The 22,504-nt window shown below is 43.2% G+C and overlaps 1 protein-coding gene across 9 annotated transcripts in view; it reads right to left on the bottom strand.

Annotated features, from left to right (window-relative positions):
- Positions 1–22,504, bottom strand: part of LOC140468004 (uncharacterized) — a 147,785-nt gene that overhangs the window by 106,040 nt on the left and 19,241 nt on the right. For 7 of the 9 annotated variants that reach the window (XM_072564136.1, XM_072564135.1, XM_072564134.1 and 4 more), the window contains 3 exons: positions 10,422–10,512; positions 5,668–8,948; positions 3,525–3,872 (listed from right to left, as the gene is read on the bottom strand). In XM_072564136.1, coding sequence (XP_072420237.1) covers positions 3,525–3,872; positions 5,668–8,948; positions 10,422–10,512 — 3,720 coding nt within the window. The remainder of the gene's footprint in view (positions 1–3,524; positions 3,873–5,667; positions 8,949–10,421; positions 10,513–22,504) is intronic. The other 2 variants (XM_072564142.1, XM_072564137.1) reach the window with 1 other exon arrangement.

The following is a 22,504-nucleotide window of genomic DNA, read 5'->3' as shown; positions in this document are numbered from 1 at the left end:
TTTACATTACAATCAGCATAATTTACATCACTGCATTATTACGTCATGGCATTCAGCCTAACTGGTGTTCACTATGCTAATGCTACTGATTAACCACTTCCCAGCCTAATCCTAAATGCATATCATTATATCCCTTTCTCCATGTACTATCAAGCTTCCCCTTAAATGACTGTTTGCTGCCCTCCTCAGCTATTGAACACAGTAGGAGAATCAACATTTCGGGCATGAGCCCTTCTTCAGGCTCATGCCCGAAACATCGATTCTCCTGCTCCTTGGATGCTGCCTGACCTGCTGCGCTTTTCCAGCAACACATTTTCAGCTCTGATCTCCAGCATCTGCAGTCCTCACTTTCTCCTATTGAACACAGGAGCAAGTTCCACATTCTAAGCACTCCAAGTGAAGACATTTCTCTTGAACTCCTTACTAAATTTGAGTGACAATCCTACATTTATGCTTCAATAAACAAATGAAAAAAATCCTCAAGTTTTGTTTTCCTCAAGACAGTTTGACTGCTCCCTGGCATGCGATCAGAGCAAACAACTGCTACCCATGCTAAACTACAGCCATTTGAGGCATTTCACATCTGACAGAATGTCACACTGCCTCCAGGGACCAGCAGTATAAACAAACGCATGGTTAAATTTCTATCCATGCCTCTAAAAGGGAGAGAGGTAGCAGAGAAAGCCAAAGAGAGTAATTCAAATGTCAGCAGCCGCAATACAACAGAATCTCTTATCCTGTGGTCTTTAATCATTCCCAAACGTTCAATATACAATAAAATTAACCTTACCTAACATACATCAAAATTGGGTGGAGCCACTAAATCAAAATTACCACTAATAGTAGGAATCAAATGAAAATCTGCCTCTCAAACTTAGGCTCTCGTCACTATAAATTTTAAGCAAAAATTACTTCAACTTCAGCTGGTTTTATTACAATCACTTCAGACTAACATTGATATTTTATACAGTAACAGAGATGCCTAGAGACACATCAGCAATTGGAGGAGGAGCATTCCAGTTAGTAGGGCAATGGATAAAATAAATTTTACTGGATATTAACCAATCCCATCATTTTCCTGCCAAAAAGGCAAAATTCATTTAATATATTTTACAGTTGTACAAATTTAGCATTTTAAATCTTGATTTTAAAATTCTCCTCCTTGTTCAAATCCTCCATGGTCTCAACCCCTTTCTCATCTCTATAACCCCTCTAGCCCAACCACCCTGTGAGATATTTGCACTCCTTCAATTTTAGCCACAATTTTGTTTACTCCACTCCCAGCATATGCCTTCATATGCCAGCCTTCAAAATCTGAAATTCCCTCACTCAACCTCTCTGATTCACCATCTTTTCTTTCCCCCTTCTTCTCAGTGTTCCTTGTAAACAACCTTTGCCTAAAGATTCAGCCAACTGCTCCAATACTGCCCTAATGGTTCCATGTCTAATTTTGCTTCATAACCAGCAGAGCACTTTAAGGTATTTTAATTATGTTAAAGATGCTATATAAATGAAGATTTGCTGGTGCATTTGTTTTTATCTTTATCAAAGGACTTTAAATGGAAGACATGGGGCTGACTTCTTCCAAACCTTGAGCAACAAGAAGACAAAGTATAGATCACAGCAGTAATTGATCATGACATTCCAAGTTCTTTTTTAAAGTAGTATTCTCTCTCAAGATGTGGGGCACTGGTACTGCCTGCCCAATCCCTACTTGACCGAAAGGCATGAGACACCTTCTCGTATCATTGTCATGCAAGGTCAGTGGTAGCCCAATTGGATGCAACTTCATAATCAAACACATTGCTGTGGATTTGGAGTCACATATTGGTCCAGAAAGAATGGACAGCAGGCCCATAGTCAACCATTTGAGATTTTCTGATCAGCTGATGGCTTCATTTGAAAGGAATTATTCACATTAGAAACAGTAGAGATAGTTTATCAGTTGATTCCTGGGATGAAGGGCAAAAAATGTTGGAAATCACAAGAGTCAGGCAGCATCTGTGGGGAGACAGCAAACTAAAATTTGCAGTCCAGATGATGCTTCATCTTCTTTGAGTCATCTAGACTCAAAATGTTAACTTGCTCTCTCTCCATAGATGCTGCCTGACCTGCTGTGATTGCTGGCATTTTTTATTTTCAGTACAGATTCCAGCATCAGCAGTAATTTACTCCTACCTGGGATTAAGGAGTTGTCTAAGAAGGAAATTAGATCAGAGTGGTGCTGGAAAAGCACAGCAGGTCAGGCAGCATCTGAGGAGCAGGAAAATTGGCGTTTCAGGCAAAAACCCATCATTTTGCTTCTGGCATCTGCCATCCTCACTTTTGCCTCAAGAAAATGTTGAGCAGATTGGGCCTATATGCATTAGAAGAATCAAAGGTTAATTATCGTAATTCATAGGATCCAGAGGTGGATGCTGAGAACATGCTTCCCCTTGTGGGAGAATCTGGAATTAGGGACACAGTTTAAAAATTAGGGCAAGTCTTATTTAAAATGGTTTAATACTGTATCATTTACCTATGTAACCATGCCTGTAAAAACCAGCCTATTGCATCAACTCAGCAAACCCAAAGTGGGCTGCGGTACTGAAGAGGACACATCATACAAACAGACACTCTCTCCAGTGAGGAAAGCTGCATCCTTCCTCCTTGACCATACAGAGAGAAGCCTTACAGTCTCCAGTCTCCGGCCACCAGTGCAAACTAGGAGACATTCACGCACACACATTGGAGGTTTGGCTTGTCTGGCTCTTGATAAGTGTGGACTGACTCCCTACATATCTATTCCCACTTCCTTTGGGAAAAATCCCCAAAGAAAATTGCAGTAGATAACATTACCTCAACCAACAATTCAGAACCTCATTTTCAAAATTTTGTTTCCAGTCACAGTTACTGGACAATACACAAGGCTTGGACTTAAGCAAAGGCAGCCTTGCAGAAACACTTGCATTCTTGAACGGAGAAACCCAAGTGCAGGGTCAAGAAGAGAAGGTTGCAGATTATGAGCTAATTCTTGGGTTTTAAATGCCAGTGGATTGACAGGCAAGGGAAGCTGGACGGAGGGAAATACCATCTTGAAGTCCACGGACAAAGTGGGCTAGAATTGCAAACAGATTGACAAGTCTTGACACACAGAATCCGAATGATTTCAGCACAAAAGGAGTCCATTCAGCCAGTTATCTCTCTGCTTGCTGTCTGCAAAGGTACAACTTCAGCACAGTGAAGACACAATGGAATGTCGAAAAGTACATAAAGCAGTGCATTTGGAGTAAAACAGGCAACAATGAATGCAGGTTTCAAATTGAGTGGAACTAGAAGATAAATAAAAACATATGATATAGACATTAGCTTGTCATACAGACCCTCGTTTTCTGCAGAACATGCAAACCAGGCCTTTTAAAATAAGAAAATAAATCCTCAGACGAGACAGAAATTAACTCTGAACTTCAGGAGACTTGGCAACAGGCTACAAGTTGGCAATACAGTTTCACACAGCAACGTACAGTACTCACTGTGTAACTCACCCTTGTTTCTGAGTGGTGAAGAACTGTTATTTGCGGAGGCGAACGGTCGCACAACTGGATGGGGGTTTGACCCTTCTGACGTTGTCGACGCTGTCTTGGCTCCTGACCTATAGCTGGCAGGTTTCCGGGGCCTGCTGTCTGGCCTGGCTTGGCCATCGGCCAAGTTGGAGGGGACCAGATCCTGAAGGAGCTCGTTGAGCAGGTCTATGGGGGAGCTGGTGGCACTCCAGGACATGACACCGAGCTCTCGCAGGTGGGCGCGGGCATGGCTCGACATCCCTGCCCGCGAGTCAAAGCTGGCACCGCATAGGTTGCACTTTTCCACTGCACTGCCACGGATCTTTAGGGCTGAGGATGGAAGCAAGGCTGACAATAATCCCCAGAGTGGTAAACATATCATCTCCTGATAAAAACCCTCCTTTCCCCAAAAGATAAGCAATATGGTCACATACCAATATTGAACATAACACACACAGAAACGTCTACGTCACCCACCTTAGTATCCTTTTGCAAATCTCTCATCCACATCCCAGTAACTCTTCAGTTTCTAACTCATTAGTGTGTAGTATCCTCAACTTGTGTTCTCTGTCACTGGTAATTCTGACCCACAAGTTGCCCTCCGACATGGGTAGGACGAAGGAGGTAGGTCCCAAATGCACCCCACCCATAATGGGAATGGAATCTCATGCAGCTGGCATCACTCCAAACCACACCGGCCATTCAACAGACTGAGCCAACTGCACCTCCCACCTACCCAAGGAGCCTGAGTTTCTGTGGCAACATGCACTTTCATATGTATGTAGTAGCCTGGAGCTATGCAGAATGATGATAGAAGCTAGAAGAAGGTCTTTCACATTTTTTTCTCCACTCTTACCACCAACCATTGGCAAATGTCGGTAGAAATTATAAGAACCATAAACACACCTCCTTTGGCCTTCAAGACTTGGAGTGGGACTTGAACCTGGAATTTCTAGCTTAAAGGTAGGGGCACTGCCCACTACAGCAGACAACCTCAATAATCTATATGAATAGTTAGACACAACATATTTGCCTAGCCAATTTGTCCCCTTTCTTCAGCACAGGTGATGTGGGTACAACTCCACTGCAGGCAGAAGTTTCTAAGGTTACCCTGCCAAAGGGACATGATATGTGCCTGGACAGTGAACATTAAGACCATAAGACATAGGAGTGGAAGTAAAGCCATTCGGCCCATCGAGTCCACTCCGCCATTCAATCATGGCTGATGGGCATTTCAACTCCACTTACCCGCATTCTCCCCGTAGCCCTTAATTCCTCGAGACAACAAGAATCTATCAATCTCTGCCTTGAAGACATTTAGCGTCCCAGCCTCCACTGCACTCTGCGGCAATGAATTCCACAGGCCCACCACACTCTGGCTGAAGAAATGTCTCCGCATTTCTGTTCTGAATTGACCCCCTCTAATTCTAAGGCTGTGTCCACAGGTCCTAGTCCACTCACCTAATGGAAACAATTTCCTAGCGTCCACCCTTTCCAAGCCATGTATTATCTTGTACGTCTCTATTAAGTCTCCCCTTAATCTTCTAAACTCCAATGAATACAATCCCAAGATACTCAGCCGTTCCTCATATGTTAGACCTACCATTCCAGGGATCATCCGTGTGAATCTTCGCTGGACACGTTCCAGTGCCAGTATGTCCTTCCTGAGGTGTGGGGACCAAAACTGGACACAGTAGTCCAAATGGGGCCTAACCAAAGCTTTATAAAGTCTCAGTAGCACAACGGTGCTTTTATATTCTAACCCTCTTGAGATAAGTGACAACATTGCATTCGCTTTCTTAATCACGGACTCAACCTACATGTTGACCTTTAGAGAATCCTCGACTAGCACTCCCAGATCCCTTTGTACTTTGGCTTTACAAATTTTTTCACCGTTTAGAAAGTAGTCTGTGCTTTTATTCTTTTTGCCAAAGTGCAAGACCTCGCATTTGTTCACGTTGAACCAGACTGTTTGACCAACAAAAGCACTGCAGCCATGTTGGAACTTATTCACTTCCTTTCTGGCATTATTTATCAACGAGGTAGCTCACATTTTAGTACTAAGTCAATCTTTATACAGCAGTATGTTACCAGACTCCATATACAACATGACAAAGAAACTTACCTTTTCTCTTCAGCCTCTGTAATGAGAATTCCTTTTCAATTGCTGTAACTTCTTCTGCACTTATAAAGTGCCGGGTGTTGTAACTGATGCCAACTCGTTTAAGATGCCCTCGGACATGATTGGCCAAGCCTATTCCAGTGTGGAATTTATCTGGACAATAGGGACATTCTCTTTCTTCCAGTGGAAACATACGTAATAAATTCTTGCTCAAGAGGTCTTTTGACTTCTTCATTAGATCTAGTGGTAAATCCTCGCTGGGCACCTCCCAAAGGATGCTTTTGTCTAACCCTACTTCCACAGAAGAAGCTAATTCCCTTTCTTCACAATTGGGCTGACGTTGAGACTGGGTGTCTCCGGGCTCATGATGGGAATGCCTTCCCACAGGTTGGGACTGGCTCATCCCAGGTTCCCGATGGTACTGGCTCGACCCAGACTCCCGTTGGGACTGGCCCTCCCCGGGCTCCTGTTGGGACTGGCCCTCCCCGGGCTCCCGTTGGGACTGGCCCTCCCCGGGCTCCATGGAAGAACCCAAAACCTTTTCATCCAAGGCAGAGTCATATTCTGACCTGCTTTCTGTTTTATCAAGTAATATTATAGAAGTCATTCGCACTAATTGCTGATGTTGGTCAACTGACAAATCTTGTGGAAAACTGATAGTCTTTAGCAGTTCTTTTGTGCGTTTTCTTACTGCTCTAGGCTGGCAAGTAGCAGCAGTTGGGTCTGTAGTCATCCTTCCCTTCTTAGCAGGAAGAGCTATTATATCACAGATCTGAATTTGGTGACCTGGCAAGCCCGAGGTCTTCATCTCCTGACTGTCTTGTGGACCAAATGAAACAGAGCAGGTTTTATTTCCCACAGTCTCCTCCGAATCGGTCTTTAGTCTCACGACATCTTTGTAGACTGAAGGTCCACTAGGACCCATTCTGGATGCAAAGTGGTCTATTACAATTTTTCTGTAGGTAAGAGCAGTTCTTTGACTGGTATGATGTTCTCCACCTGACTCAATTTTGTTCATTACCTGGCTGTGAGAAGAACAGACAGCTCCTTGTTGTGGAGCAAAGCCTCCTCTGGGCAAGGGGGTGATGTTTGTCTCTGTACCTTTGCACAAGCCTGTGTAATTGGACAAGCCCACTGGTGATTTGAACTGCGCATTCTGCAGCACAACCCGCTTTGTCATGTCCAGCGCCAAGTGAGTTTTCAACTTGGCGATCTCCACTTCTGGGACATCAAGAATGGTTTTGCTCTTTTGCTTCCCTTCAAAGATCAGAGGACGGTTATCTTCATAGCAACAAGGTCCCCTTGCAGTTGAAGGCAACGGTTCTATCTCCAGCTTGCCATCACCAGGATTATTCGATGGCAGGAACCTTGGAGAGTTCTCACAGTTGCTGGATTGGTTGTATGAATCCTCAGCTCCTTGGCCAGCAGAAGGCCAGAGTGGCCTGGTTGGAGGGCAGCCTAACTTTTGTTGATGGATGTGTTGCTGGCTGAGTTTCACCTGGTCTTTATACACACTCTCCACTCTCTTGGAGGAAGGACACTCCTGGCTCAACCTCAGGTCTGTTCTGATGGCCTGTGTTGGCAACCCGAGACTGGGCGTGCGCGGAGACTTGGCCTTTTCCACCCCGCCTGGATGGTTGTGCCACTGGTGCTCCTGAAGTCCTTCACTTGTGGCTGCCTGGAAATGGCAGAGATGGCACTGACAAGGCATTTTGTGGGCATGTGCTTCAGCCCGCACCACTGGTGGCTTAGCCGGGCTGGTCCCAAATGTGCCCTGCCACCTGGCCCCGTGCCCCTCGCCCCATGGGTCAGCCAGCTCCTGGAAGGCCTCCATGAAGCTCGCTCTGCGCTCCTGATGAAGACTCAGGTGCGTTTGAAGGGAGGCTAGGTTGCAGAAGGCATGGCCACACTCATGGCATGTGAACGGGCGAGGACCCCCTGCGAATCCCTCCTCAGCCTGCCCGTCAAAGTGGTCCAGCATGTGCCTGCGCAGGTACTCCCTGTCCTGGAAGTAAACACTGCACTTTGTGCAAGTGTAAAGAGATGGTTCACCCGAAGGTACAGGATTCCTCGTTGCCAATACAGCTGGCGCCACACAAGGCTCTTTCTCCACCACACTGGCACTAAGCAGCGTTAGTCCCGTCACAGGTGTCAGCGAAGGTTTTGCACAATCCACTCTGTAATCTTTATTGACATTCAGGTATTTACTGACTTTGCTGTGTTCACTTGAAAGGTCCAGTCTTCGCTTGAGGGCTTCTTCTGATTCCACTGCAGTGAAAGCTGCTGATGTCTCTCTGGAGATTACTTTGCCTTCTATTGGCAACCCCTTGCTCTTAGATTCTTCTATCCCTTTGGCAAATTGCTCCTCATTTTCACTTCTCTTCCCTGAAACCAAATATGTCATTTTGCTGTCTTTGTTTGATAGTCCTGAGTAATCATGTACTTGTTCCAAACCTTGTTTTCGCTCTATGCTTGCAACTGCAGCCGGTGGCTTGGGAGAAGAGGCTGGCTCAGTTGATGCTCCTGACTCTTCAGAGGCAGCCCACTCCTTGTTCGCAATTGGACAGAGTGCCTTGGATGTTCCTTCTGAGTCGGAGCTATTGCTCGCTCCAATTCCTCCTTCCGCTATGTTCAGATTGCCCGCTCGAAATGTGTCTGGCGCTGGTTTACCTATGGTTTCCATTGAAGTTGAGGTTAGAATGGAGAGTTCCCCTGAGTTTAAAGGATGTGCTAACACCAGGCTCGAGGCATCAGCCGAAGACAATATATCGGTGGCACCAGCGACCTCCTCCCTTCTCGCAGGGCTAACATTCACCCCTGTGTGGACCAGCACAGATGCATTCAAGGCTTCCCTGTTTGTGCTGGGAGTGCTTTCCTGAGGCATCTCTTTATCATCAGGCAATGGTGCATTGGCAGAAAACAAAGGGGCTGCTGACTGAATCGCCTCGGTCTTCCTTTCAACAGCCGGGACCACCTGGCCAGCAGTGAGGCAGGGCCTCTCTGCACCGTGCAAGCCTGGAACATCAAGTGTTTCGCAGCCCTCAAGGCTTGATGACCTTTCGCTTGACTGAACTGAGGTAGCCCGTGATGATTCCATGCCATGCTCTGCAGAGGATTTAGCAGAGAACTGGGAAAGCTCTTCCACACAGTCTGTACCGATTGCACTCGAGCAGTCCCACGACGCAGCTTGACAAAGGCTGAGAGTGTAATTGGTCGCTGAGGTATTGGTTGGTTCTACACTGCCACCATCACGCTGCTCACTGAAGCGCTCATCCATCGCCGACCTACAGACACAGATTGAGACAGCATTACCGAGAGAAGCAGCAACTCTCATTTATTTTGTGCATGTGTCTTCATCAAGGTGATTGATGACTGTGACCTTTTCTCCACCCCTCACTTTACATCAGGCAGCAGCATCAAGCATGCAATGCCATTGTTGCTGGCAGAAGGGTTCCACCCCTATTTCACCAATTATACACGTAACCCAGACCACAAATTTAAAAAGAAAACACCCCTCCTCCAACAACTGCAAGCATTCTGTGACGTGAAGAAGTTATCTGACGACAAACCCACGCTTCAGGACTTGGGCAGCTAACAGTGAAGCAGGGACAAATTACAAAGATCTCGATCAGAATGACTTTTCTGTCAGTGTTCTGCTGCACGTTTTATATGAGCCATTGATCTGTGAGCTTGCTTCATTTGGAACGTTCAGTAGTGAAGTCTGGCCGGGTGTCTTTATATTTTCCACCGATCACCCTTCATAATCTGCGAGACCAAAAGGGCCACAGGTGAATTTTTGTGACCCTCCAAGTGTTGGAAGCTAAAACAGACATGGGCTTTAAATGCCAGAAGCAGCCAAAGTGCCAGATTCTCCAACTCGGCTGTTTTGGCAGAGGTGAGTTTTAGAGGCCAGCAGAGCTACCTGCTTCCTCATTTATATATGGGTAAGGGAGATTGACTGGATTTTTTGTTTGTAGTCCTGATGAAACTCAGCCAGGATTGGGGGGGGGGGGGGGGGGGGAGGTGAGGTTTGGCTAGCAGTGGGAAGTAGTTCAGGAAGGTTACAGGTTCTCGGTCTACTGGAGTGTGGGTTCGGTCATAAATCTTAACACACACCTCCCTCCCCGCCCCTCTATTATGGGTGTCATTGGTAAGGCCAGCATTTGTTGCTCAATCCTAATTACCCTCAAATTGAGAGTTTGCTGGAGCCATTTCAGAGAGCAGTAAAGAGTCAACCACATTGTTGTGGGTCACACATAAGCCAGACGAGGCAAGGATAGCTGACTTCCTTCCCTAAAACCCATGGTGAACCAGATATGTTTTTTTTTCCCCAAGACAAATGTCAATAGCTTTCAATTCAAGATTTACTCAACCGAAAATAAATTCCACCAGCTGCCATGATGGGATTCAAATCAACAACCCCAGAGCATCAGCCTGAGCTATTGGATTACAAATTCAGTCACATAACTATTGCTCCCAACCACCTTGCCTACACAACATTGAATTCTCCCAGGACAGGCAATAGCAGTAGAGCCGACAAGAGGCCAAAAGGATGCATGAGAGAAGTCCCATTCCAAGCCAGTGAGCAGTCAGAGCCAGCTAAGGAAATTGTTCAGTCTAAATATCACCGTCAAGACATGTCATCACAATGCACTACTTGCCAGCCTTTATGATATAGTAATGTAGAACAACATGTTTCCGAAGACCCATGAATAAAGATACAAGCCAAGGAAGTTCTTTACTGAATTAGCACTTACTGACTGGGTTCCCTGTTCTTCGAGGTACTGAGATACTCATGGTAGTGTACAGGTGCTGATTCACAGTAGTCAGGATATTCCTTTATTTCTGCTGAAAGAAAATCAGTCAGGTTCATATCAATGTTTGTGCAAAAGCAAAATACCGGAGATATGGCAAGTCTGAAACAAAAAAAACGAAACTGGCTAGAAATACTCAGCATGTCAAGCAGCGTAAGATCATAAGACTCAAATCTGCAGAGAGCTCTTTTGTCCACAGTTGAACTAAGGCTGAAATGAGGTCAGGAGCTGAGTGACCCTGGTGGAACCCAAACTGAGCATCAGTGCACAAGTGCTGCTTGATAACACCTTCGATCACTTTACTAATGATCAAGAATAGATTAATGCAGCAGGTTTGCATTTGTTCTGCTTTTTTATGTATAGGACATACCTAGGCAATTTTCCACATTGTTGAGAAGGTACTAGTGTTGTAACTACACTGGAATAACTTGGCTAGAGGCACAGGCCAGTCTATCCCCTTTAGCACAGTGATGGTGCCACACAACATGTGTTTTCAATGCGAAGAAGGGATTTCATCTCCACAAGGACTGAGCATTGGTCACTCTACTGATATGGTCTTGGACAGATGATCTACAGCAGGCAAGTTAGGGGAGGATGGGGTCAATTAGGTTTTACCCCATTGTTTGCTCTTTTCACTACCTGCAAAGAGGGTGGGGGAGTTGCTCCCTCAGCTGATGAAGGAGCAGCGCTCCGAAAACTAGTACCTCCAAATAAGCCTGTTGGACTATAGCCTGGTGTTGTGTGATTTTTAACTTTGTACACCCCAGTCCAACACCAGCACTTCCAAAAAATGTGACTGGACAAGCAGTTAGCAGCGTGTGTAAGAACTAAAAGAAGTGAGTGAACCACTGGAAAAACCTTTGGCTGAAAGATGCTGAGGTGTGGGTTTGGGTCAGAGTGATACCTTTTACAAAAGAAAATGAATTAGGAGCAGACTGGTCAGGATCCAATAAACCAATTGAGTCACTTCTTATTGAAAGCAAGTACAGTCTGTCTAATTTTTCTTCATAACGAAACAAAACTACTTGTAACAGAAATCAAACTAATAAACCTTCTCTGAACTGCTTCCTTAACTAAGGAGATCAAAATGCACACAGTATTCAAGATGATGTCTCAGCAATGTTCTGTATAACTGAATCATAAAATCTTTACTTTTATGTTCAGTTCACCATGTAATCAGGGATAACATTCTGTGAGTTTTCTTAGTTATTTGCTATATCCATATGCTAACTTACTGTGACTCTGAACCTTGGAATTCTGCAGTCATTCTCCACGATAGTCAACATTTTTGTTCTTCTTGCTAAAGCAAAATACCTCATTTTCTCACGTTACATGAGATATATTAGATTTTTGCACACAACTGATGCATCTATATTTCCAAACTCCTCTGACCTTGTCATTCCATAGAAGGTGATTTTTAAAGTGATGGCTTTTTGCACGTAGAATTGTGTACCTATGATTTTGGATAAAATCCTTTGTGAAATTATACTGGCCTTCTTGTACCAAATTAAATACTTTGGAGTCTAAGAAACAAATGCCATCCTTCTGTGACGTAGCTTTTAAGTTGAAAAGTAAATTTGAGGATAGTTATGAGCAAATTCTTCTAATTCTACTTCTGAGACAGTTCAAAAAACTAATCTGTCATCACAAATAGAGAAGGTGTGGAACTAAGTCACTCAACGAGTCAGTAAAAATAGAAAATAGAGACCCTGAAAATCAAAAAAATTGCCTTCAAGAAAATCTCAAGCACAGCTATGGGAAAAACTATTTATGCTCTGTTGCTGACCTAGATTAGCTCCCAATTAAGTAATAGCTTAATTTTAAAACTTTCATTATATCCCTTCAAAGGCTTATCCCCTCGTATCTCTGCAATGCCCTCCAGGCCCACAAATGTCTAAGATATTTACCCTCTCCCACTCTGGCGCCCTGAGCAATCCTATTTTAATTGCTCCACCATCACCAGTGGCTAAAGTTCTTAGTCTCTACCTTTTTTCCTGCATTAAGTTCTTTAAAAGACTACTTGACCAAGCATTTCCTCATCTGCTATAACATTAATCTTCTTTTAAATGATTTTACAAAGTCAATGGGATATTTTACAATTTTAAAAGGTGCTACACAAATCCTTTGCTTTCAGAGCTGCTTCAGAAAAATGCTAGGTCTTGCATTTTGCCAGTTTAAATTACTTTTCCATTAGTTTCAGTGTTTTCCCAGGAAGGGATTTTCTTAATTTTGAGGGGCAGGGATTGCAAATAGCAAGTCTCACCATGCATTATGAATGGTGCATCTAGTGATCTGTCAAGTTCTTAGAGGCACTGGTGCATTGTGGGAATTGTTGCCTATTGTCCATTCAGGCTTCCTCAAACATGTAAAAGCCTCAACAGAAATCTCATTATCGGCACATCAAACAATGAACTTTTCTACACCGATTTTGTGAATTTTATACTTATTACAGAGAGCTGTAATAAGCTCTTGAGCTATGAGATTTCTGCTATACATTATCCATTCCTCTGATGCATATAGTAGGACAGTTAACACTGCTGTAGTATAAACCAGGACTTCTCAAAATTGGGTAGGTGGTGGTTTCAGAACCCCAAGGTGGGATCATGAGCTCGGTGGCAGCAATGGCCACCCTAGATTCCCTCCCTAACTCTCACAGGCATTTACTCCCTGCCCCTCTCAGACATCTCACTGAGGGTTCAAAACAATCTAAACTTAGTGGTGGGAAAAAAAGCACTGGATACACTGCCATTTTGATCATGAGCTTTGTGCCAGGTTTGAACTCTCTGTCACCAAACACCCCATTCCTCAGATGGCTTCACACCATTTACTAACTTATTTTCAGTCTTCACTGTTCACGTTAGCGAGGAATAAATGATAACCACAAAAGATTTTCAAAACATATTTGGATCCAATTAATTCATTCCCTTTCTTAAAAAAACCCATAGATTTTGCTGACTGTACAACATTTAAGAACTTGCATTTACATAGCACAGGCAGTTAGTAAAGCTTAAACTTGTTGGACTATAACCTGGTGTTGTGTGATTTTTAACAGAAATATAGCCAGCCAAAATGCATTCTAGTCACTGGCAAGATACTGGAAGGGGTGAGCAGCAATTCAGTTATTCATTCAGGTTGATTGTAAAGAAGAGACTTAGAAGTAGAAATAGATTTATTTGGGGAGAGAATTGGAAAACCTAGATAGCCAAAGACATGGATGATGGAGATGAAGGAAGAAGTGGTAGATCAGTGGACAGTCCTGGCAGATTGTAGAATTGAAAGGTGAAGGGGTACAAAGAGGCAAGGTCATGAAGTTCTAGCACAAATTTTAAATGAGGTATTTTGGTACTGAGAGCCAACATTAGCTTGGGGCTAATGGAACTTGGTGTGAGGTAAGGGATGGAAACTTTTTATTACATAGAATTGATGATGCAAAAGCAATCCATTCAGCCCAACATTTATGTTTATGCTGGCATATATGCCTCCTCTTATTGACTGGCCATGCTTCCATTTATTCATGTAAATTCATCAGCATATGACCCCGAAATGCATTAAACCCAGGCATTTCCAAGATTTTCACAAAATAAAAAGATAGGGAAAGGTAGGAGGTGGTTTTACAATACTTTCACAACAGCTCAAGACAGCCAAGTCAGCAGAATAAAATCAAAATACACAGATGCTGGAAAAGCAAACACAGAGCTCTGAGAAAACCCAGCTATTCTAGCAACATCTTTGAAGGCAGAAACAGAGTTAACAGTGAGTCCACTTTGACTTTTCTGCAGAACTCAAGTCAGAGGCTCTGTTCTTTTGGAGTGGAGAATTGGTCACTGGGGTTAATTCCTAGTCCAAACAAAAACAATACCTACATTTTTATCAGATTGCTCGTATATAGAAATGACTGCAAGAGGTGCAAGAAAAAACAGACATTAGCCAGATCTTCTGTTCTCCAGACAATGAGATCAGGTATACCCTGCACCAAGAGATGCATTGCAAGTCCCGAAAAATTGACAGTGTTGAAATTCAAACATTTAGTGGACAATTACCCTCCATCTGGAACCTAATGAAAAAGACCATACCTCGGAGTTAGAGTTGGTAGTTACCTGCCACCCTATCACACACCAAGTACCCTACATCCTCACCCACTCAATAGACGCAGACACAATAGCAGTATTCAAGAAGCACCCGGATGAATACATGAATAGGAAGGGAATAGAGGGATACGGATCCTGCAAGTGAGGATAGTTTTAGTAAGGAAGGATAAAATATTTCAACACTGACTTGGAGGGCCAAAAGGCCTGTTCCTGTGCTGTATTGTTCTTTCCTGCCTCTCTCCCACTTAAGCAGCACACTACCCTGTCTCTCCATCCCCTCACTTTTGTAGCATCCTGCACAGCCACCCATCTGCCAACCAATTCCCTCACCCACCCACCTGCAACACCACCCTTTTATCTATTTCCCTCACTCACATGTCTTCTCTCTGTCATTTGTCAAAGTGCCTTTGGCCCTTTAAACCCAGAATATGGCATTTACTGTTGTATAAAAGCACTTTCCTCACCCAAGTCACAAATATATACTGTAAATAATTATAGCCATAGCATTGATCCTGGTGGCAATGCACTAGTTGCCATCTTGAAAATGTCTCCCAACTGTATCTTCTATTAGTCAGCCAACCCTCTAGTTATGCTAATAAATGACCTCAGCATTGCAGCTCTTAAGTTATTGAGCAATCTAATGTGTGGCACCTTCTGAAAATCCAAATATGTTACATTGACTGCCTCTTTATCTAGCTTGCTTGTTACCTCCTCAAAAAATTCAAATAAATTTGTTAGGGCTGACTCCCCCTTGTGAAGCCAGACTGACTCTGTTTGAAAGTATTATTTTTCCTAAATGCTCTGCCGTTACATCCTTTATAATCAATTCTAACATTCTCACAATAACAAATGTTAAACTAACTGGTCTATTGTTACACAAATAACTCAGGTAGGAAGGTCCCCAGTGAAGACAAATCATACTGGACTCTGTTTCTCTCTCCACAGATGCTACCAGAATGTTGAGTTTCTCCAACATTCTTGTTTTTATTGTAGTTTCATTGTCTGGAAGGTGACTTGAAGATTCAGTAAGGATTCCTGCTCCTGTCAAAAGTGAATGTAGCAGGATGAAAGGATCAGGCAATACAATGCTCATTCCCCACTTTCAGGGCCTCAGTCTTATTTGTGTGCGACAATGAAGGCAACCACTACTGTCCCCTCCATTACCATCTTCTCCCTTTGATTGTCCTGTATTTATCGTAACATTTCCCTTCACTGCCACCCATTTCTTCTTTCAATCTGGCTCAAGGCTCAACTGTGGTCTAGGCAGTAATACCTCCAGCCTAGTCAGTAGGTTGTGGCCCCACTTGGTGCTCTACTCCAACTGGAGCACTGTCATTTAGCCTGGCACTCTGAGTGCAGTACTGAGGGAGCATTGCTCTGTAGAGGAGCAGAAAGTTTGTTAAACAGCAGCCTGATCTCTGGTCTGAGTATCAAAAGTCCTATGGCACTACTTAAAAGAAAAGGCTAGGTCTAAGGGAAGTCCTGTGAGATGTGACAATGTTATCTCAATATAGTTCTTTCTTCCTTTTTTTTTCCATCCAATCTCCCCTTCTCTGATCTCGGAGTCTGTGCCTGAATGGATGAGGGCAGGAAAGGAAATACAGGAGCTGTTTGCAAAAGAGAAAACTTTTCGATTATTTCCAATTCTAGTTTTGGAGACATCATAACACTATAGGTTATGGTACAGAAAAAAGGCCATTCAAACCATCATGTCTATGCAGTAATAGGTAAAACCCTTCTTGAAACCTATTGAGGCTGAGGGGAGGTGGATTTATTTTCAATAATGTGCAAAATATTCATTGTTTGTACATGCTCAGTGCTATTTTGTTTTACTCTCAAATCCCTTAGCATATTTTTCCTTTGGGAATGGTAATAACTGGAGGCTTTGTATAACCTGTACAAGTACTGAAATGCTCTGCTTCACCTCTCCATGTGTAAATGAAGCTGTCTACTCTCACAGGGGCACCCTCTTCCCTTAAGTAACTGTATTAAGCTCTGGTCTGTTGTTTGAGATAACTGTATTCACAAAGCCCAAAACGGATCAATGTAATTAGCACCATTTATAAACCAGACATGTTTCTATTTGAATGCACCAAGAATTGGGCTGGATCCAAGAAAGCATGTTCCCTTTAAGCAGACGGTCCTGTTAAGTGGCTTGCCATATGCAGGTAAATACAACCTGAAGTACTTTGGCGCCATTCTGCTCCCTCCCCTCAGACAGCTTTTAGCTCAGCCTTAAGTACTGACAGCTTAAAGTCAGTGAGGGACTTGTGGATAATGTGTACCACATGCCAAGGTCATTGCACTCAGTGCTGACTAATGCTCTGTATTTGTATGGTGCCTTGGGGTCCCAAGCTGCAGAATCCTTCTCATTATGGGACAAATTCCTTTCTGTCAACTCATCAGACCCACAGTGACTATGGAGAAGCTGTATTCAATCCCATGCAATCAAGGCTGGCATCACTGGAGAGTTGCATTGTTGGAGGTACTATCTTCTAGGGGAGCTGTTAGACTGAAGACCCCAGTCACTCCCCCACTTTCTCACTCAGTTGAATGCAAGAGATCCCATGGAACGAATGCAAACAAAACCAGGGATCTTCTCCCCCCTTTCTGGCCAACATTTATCTGTCACCTAACATTACTAAAACAGGTGGTCTGATCATTTACTTTATTTGAGTGTAATGCTAAGGGCTGGATAAGTTGGGTTTATATTTTCTGGAGTTCAGAGTTATAGAGTCACAGAAAAAGGCCCTTCAGCCCAGCATGTCTATGCCGGTCAAAAACAACCATCTAACTGTTCTAATCCCGTTTTCCAGCACTTAGCCCATAGCTTTGTATATCTTGGCATTGCAAGTATATATCTAAATACTACTTAAATGTTATAAGTGTTTCTGCCTCTACCACTCTTACAGGTAGAGAGTTTCAGATTCCCACCACTCTCTGGGTGAAAAATCTTTTTCTCACATCCCCCTATAAACCTTCTGCCTTTTACATTAAATCTATGCCTCCTAGTCATTAATCCATTCAAAGGGGAGAGGTTTTTTCTTATTTACCTTAGATACCTTATAACTTTATAAATCTCAAACATATCCTTTCTCAATCTCCTCTGCTCTAAGGAAAACAACTGTAATCTATCCAATCTCTCTTCATAACTTCCAGCCCGGGCAACCCCGGGAAAATCTTCGCTGCAGCTCAAAGAGTCAGAGAGTCATACAGCATGGAAACAGACCCTTTGGTCCAAATCATCTGCAACAACCAGACATCCCAATCTGATCTAGTCTCATTTCCAGCATTTGACCCATATCCCTCTCAACCCTTTCTATTCATATAACTATCCAGATGCCTTTTAAATATTGCAATTTTACCCACCTCCACCACTTCCTCTGGCAGCTCATTCCATACACATATCATACTCTGTATGAATAAGTTACCTGTCAATCCTTTTTAAATCTTTTCCTTCTCACCTTAAACCTATGCCTTCTAGATTTGGACTCCCCCACCTGCAAAAAAAAAAGACATTGGCTATTTACCACATCTATGTCCCTCTATAAGGTTACCCCTCAGTCTCCAAAGCTCCAGGGAAAACAGCCTCAGCCTACTGAACTCTCCCTATTGCTCAAACACTCCAGTTCCAGCAACATCCTTGTAAACCTTTTCTGCAGCCTCTCAAGTTTAACAACATCCTTCCTATAGAAGGGCAACCAGAATTGAAAGCTATATTCCTTTCCAGTGCTATCACATTCCTCCTATCAGGTGGATTCCAGAACTACTCACAATATTCGAGCCATGGCCTAACCAACAATTTATACAGTTCCAGTATAACCTTGCTGCTTTTAAGCTCTATGCCTTGACTAATAAAGGCAAGTAGACTACACAATTCTTAACCAATTTATCCAATTGTCCTGACACTTTAAGGGATCATTGGACATGTACTTTGAGGTCCCTCTGATCCACAGTGCTTCCCAGGGTCCTACCATTCATCAGGTATTCCTTTATATTTTTCCTGCCCAGTGCATTAGTTATCCACATTGAATTCCATTTGTTATAGATCAGCCTATCTGACCAGCCTGTCTATATCCTTTTGCAGTTTAAGGCTAACCTCCTCACTGTTTACCATCCGCACCAATTCTGAATAATATACAAACGTACTCATCAACCTTCCTTCATCCAATTCTCAATCACTTATATAAACTACAAACAGTAAGGGTCCCAATACTGACCCCTGTGGGACTCCACTGGACACAGACTTCCAATCGGATAAAAACCCCTCATCCAATACCCTCTGCTTCATTCCACTCAGCCACGAGTGGATCCAATTTTGCCAAATTTCCTTGGATCCTATGGGATCTCATTGTTGCTATCAGTCTCTCATGCAGGACCTTATCAAAAGCCTTGCTGAAATCCACACAGACTGCAATCAAATGCATTGTCCTCATCCACGTAGCTAGTTACCTCTTTGAAAGATCCAGTTTGGTCAGACATGACCCCTCCTTAACAAAACCATGCTGACTAGTCTTGATTAATCCCTGCCTCTCCCCATGCAGATTAATTCTGTCCCTTAGAATTACTTCCAATAGTTTTCCCACCACGGAGATTAGACTGACGGACTAGTTCCTTGTTTATCACTTGCTGACTTCTTTAGAAAAAAGGAGAAATGCAATCTCATTGAGACATACAAGATTGAGAGGCTGGATAGAGTAGATATGAGAAACAGTGAGTGTTTCCATAGTTAGGAGAATTTAAAACACAGTGGCACAAATCTCATTGGAGCCATCAAACTTTAGGACTGAGGAAGTCCCTCACTCAATGCATTATGAATTCTTGGAATTTTCTACCCAGGGGACTGTGGGTGCTCCATCACTGAAGGTATTTAAGGCTGGGATAGGCCGATTTTTGATTCCTCGAAGAATGAAGGAATAGACCAGCAGATGGGAAAGTGATACTGATACCCAAGGTCAGCCATGACTAGCACAGCAGGCTTGACATATTGTCTAAGATTCCTCCTTTTTCTTGTATAGTTGCAGTTTGTGGGAGATTTCTTATGGGCATACCAGTGGCTGTTTTTCCTATGTCACCACAGAGGCTATACATCAAAAGTCTTTCACTGGCTAAAGATTGGGTTGGGATGCTCTAGAAACGTAGGTCTTTTATTTCCTTCCACAGCCAAAGAGTATAGGTGTAAATTTAAAATGCTACGCTGCACCAGTGCTAGCAAACTAATGGCAGAAATGGGAGGCACATTAAAATTGTGGTTAAAGGGAAGAGAATATATGAAGGGTGAGAGCTAACACTAAAGAGATGATTTCTTGAAACGTTGTTCCAGAGTAGTTAATGGGCTGGGAATTTAAATGCAGGGCTGGGATGCGACAAGGCAGTATAACCATGCCAACCAGCAATTAAATAGACCTAGTGATTATCCAATGATGTAGAGAGTGCATTTTAAAAAAAAATGGAGTTGGGGTGGGGCAGGGGGACTCCTGGCATTTGGTAAGCTCAAGCCGTGCAAAACCACAAGCAATCTGGCAGGCAGAAGGCCATCAGAAAGGGAGCATCTTCACTCCCTAGGCTGCAGCGATTCAGGAAATAGGCACTACCACCACTTTTGCAAAAGGAGGAGGGCTGCACTCTCAGTTTCTGCCTTGCCATGTCACCCACACCTGAAGACAGAATGAAGGTTTAAAAAAAGAGAAATAAAGTGTCTATTGGACTCCAAATTTTACAATTGTCTTAGTGACATGATCACTAAGGAATGGAACATTCTGCAATGTGACAGCAATAAGCACTTTCAGATCAAACATAACCTGGCCAAATAGAGAGTAAAACATCAATTCCCCAACAATGAGTATAGCCCTAACTGTAGAATAGCATCCCTCAATTTTGCATGTTCAATATCTCCTACACGATGGTCTATATTCTGAGAGAGGCTGGCTATTTCTAGAACCATAAAACAGATAAGGTGGCTCTCAGCCCATCATGCATGTACCAGCCCTTTGAAAGAGCTGTTCATTTCGTCCCACTTCCCTCCTCCTGCCCGAGTGTCTTGCAAATCTTTCACCATCAACTCCCCTTTGGAAAGTCACCATTAATTCTGCTTTCCATACCCCTAACATTTTTCTTTATCTCACTTCAGATTCTTTTGCTAATTATCTTCAATTTCTGTCCTCTGGTTACTGACCCACACAACATCCTCAAAAGCCCTCATGATTTTGAGCATCTCTAGTTTAGTGGCAAATTAGATGGAGCGATCCATCAGCAACCAAAGCTTCAGGATGATAAGGTCCAATGCAGCAATGGCAGCTGTGGAGCTCTGATCCAGATCGAACAGCTATGAGGCCCTTTAAATAGCGGAGTTATTTTTTCAAAATATGGATATGACCTAACAGGCCAGATCTTTAGGCCTTAATTATTGTCCACAACAACTAGGTATATGCTTTTTTATTTCCAAGCCCTGTGGTTGAAACAGCTTTCCAGCTCACTGCTGTCTCCAATTAGGGAAGCAGTAAGATAAAATTTTGGCTTGAGGGACTGGGATTAGAATGCTCCCCACTTGTTTCACGTGAGGTGTTATTCACCAGCAGAGAGGATAGTTTAAAGAGTTAGTGATACAAATGGGAAGTAAAATATAATCCAAAATTTACAATTGTTTCATTGGGTACTTCACAGTAGTGTCTCAGTCAATCTGTGCCAACAATGTAGCAACTACTATATAAATGTTTATCAGCAAATGGATACTGTGTAGCAACATTTCATTCAGGCCAAGTAATGATATCTGATGAAACACCATAGGAAACCACTTTACACAGTACACAATAATTGGGAGAAAGTGAGGACTGCAGATGCTGGAGATCAGAGCTGAAAAATGTGTTGTTGGAAAAGCGCAGCAGGTCAGGCAACATCCAAGGAGCAGGAGAATTGACATTTCGGGCATAATCAGGGCTGACCTGCTGTGCTTTTCCAGCAACACATTTTTCAGTACACAATAATTGGGCCAAGACATTCAGCATCTTGTTCTACGGGATCTCCCGTCTGCCATAAATTGGGCACAAGAGTAGCCCACGTGATAATGATAGGCAGGGAAAGACCAAATGATCCATCGAGTATATTCCATCCTCATGAAAGCCGCAGCAAGGCTACGCGAACACCTATTTTCTTTGGGAAGTCTTTTAATTTTGTGGAATATCTTTTTAAGATTAAAGTGGGTTCGACAGGTATTTTTAAAGTAGACCCACCATCAAATTATCATGTCCTCACAATCAAATAACAAACACTGTCCACTAGGACAGCATAACAATAACAAAAGCCAAAAGGGAAAGAAACCAGGAAGGGAAGTAAATCAAAATAACACATCAGCCCTCACAGTACCCACCTCTTTCCAAAAGCCTGGAGGGTGCTGTGAACACCACATGCTCTCTGTGCAAGGTCACTTGGGCATGAACCACAGAAGAGAAGCATGCAGTTGGGAATCACAACCCTCTGCACTGCCTGCTACCTGAACCTGTTGATGGGCTCGGGCATTTGGTTAATTGGTTTACTGATTAGGAACTCATTTGGTGCTTGGAAATGCCAGATTGTCACAACCTTGGGATTGCCACAAGGATGAACAGTCAAGAAGCAAGTGGTAAATAGAAAGCAACGTACTGCAGTAGGGTTAGATCAGCCTGCACCTTCTGTTTAAGTCACAACACACAAAATTCATATAATGGGTAAACAAGAAAGGCTGTCTCTGAAAGAAAGTTTTCCGCTTGCTATTTTAGAGCAGCTAGATTATGAGGTTGGTTCTAAGATTGTTTGCATGTGCGTTTTATTGTTGGAAAGTCAGAAACCTAAGGCAGGAAGATTGAGAGATTGTAGGTCACTCAAAACCCATTCCTGAAACTTCAGTATTGCCAAAGCCAACCGGACCATTCAAAGGGGTCTGAAAATTGTGGCATCAGTCTG

The sequence above is a fragment of the Chiloscyllium punctatum genome, chromosome 46 (genome assembly GCF_047496795.1).
Source record: "Chiloscyllium punctatum isolate Juve2018m chromosome 46, sChiPun1.3, whole genome shotgun sequence".
NCBI lineage: Eukaryota > Metazoa > Chordata > Chondrichthyes > Orectolobiformes > Hemiscylliidae > Chiloscyllium > Chiloscyllium punctatum.
Note: the sequence above shows the minus strand (reverse complement) of the source record. Positions and strands in the feature narration are given on the sequence as shown.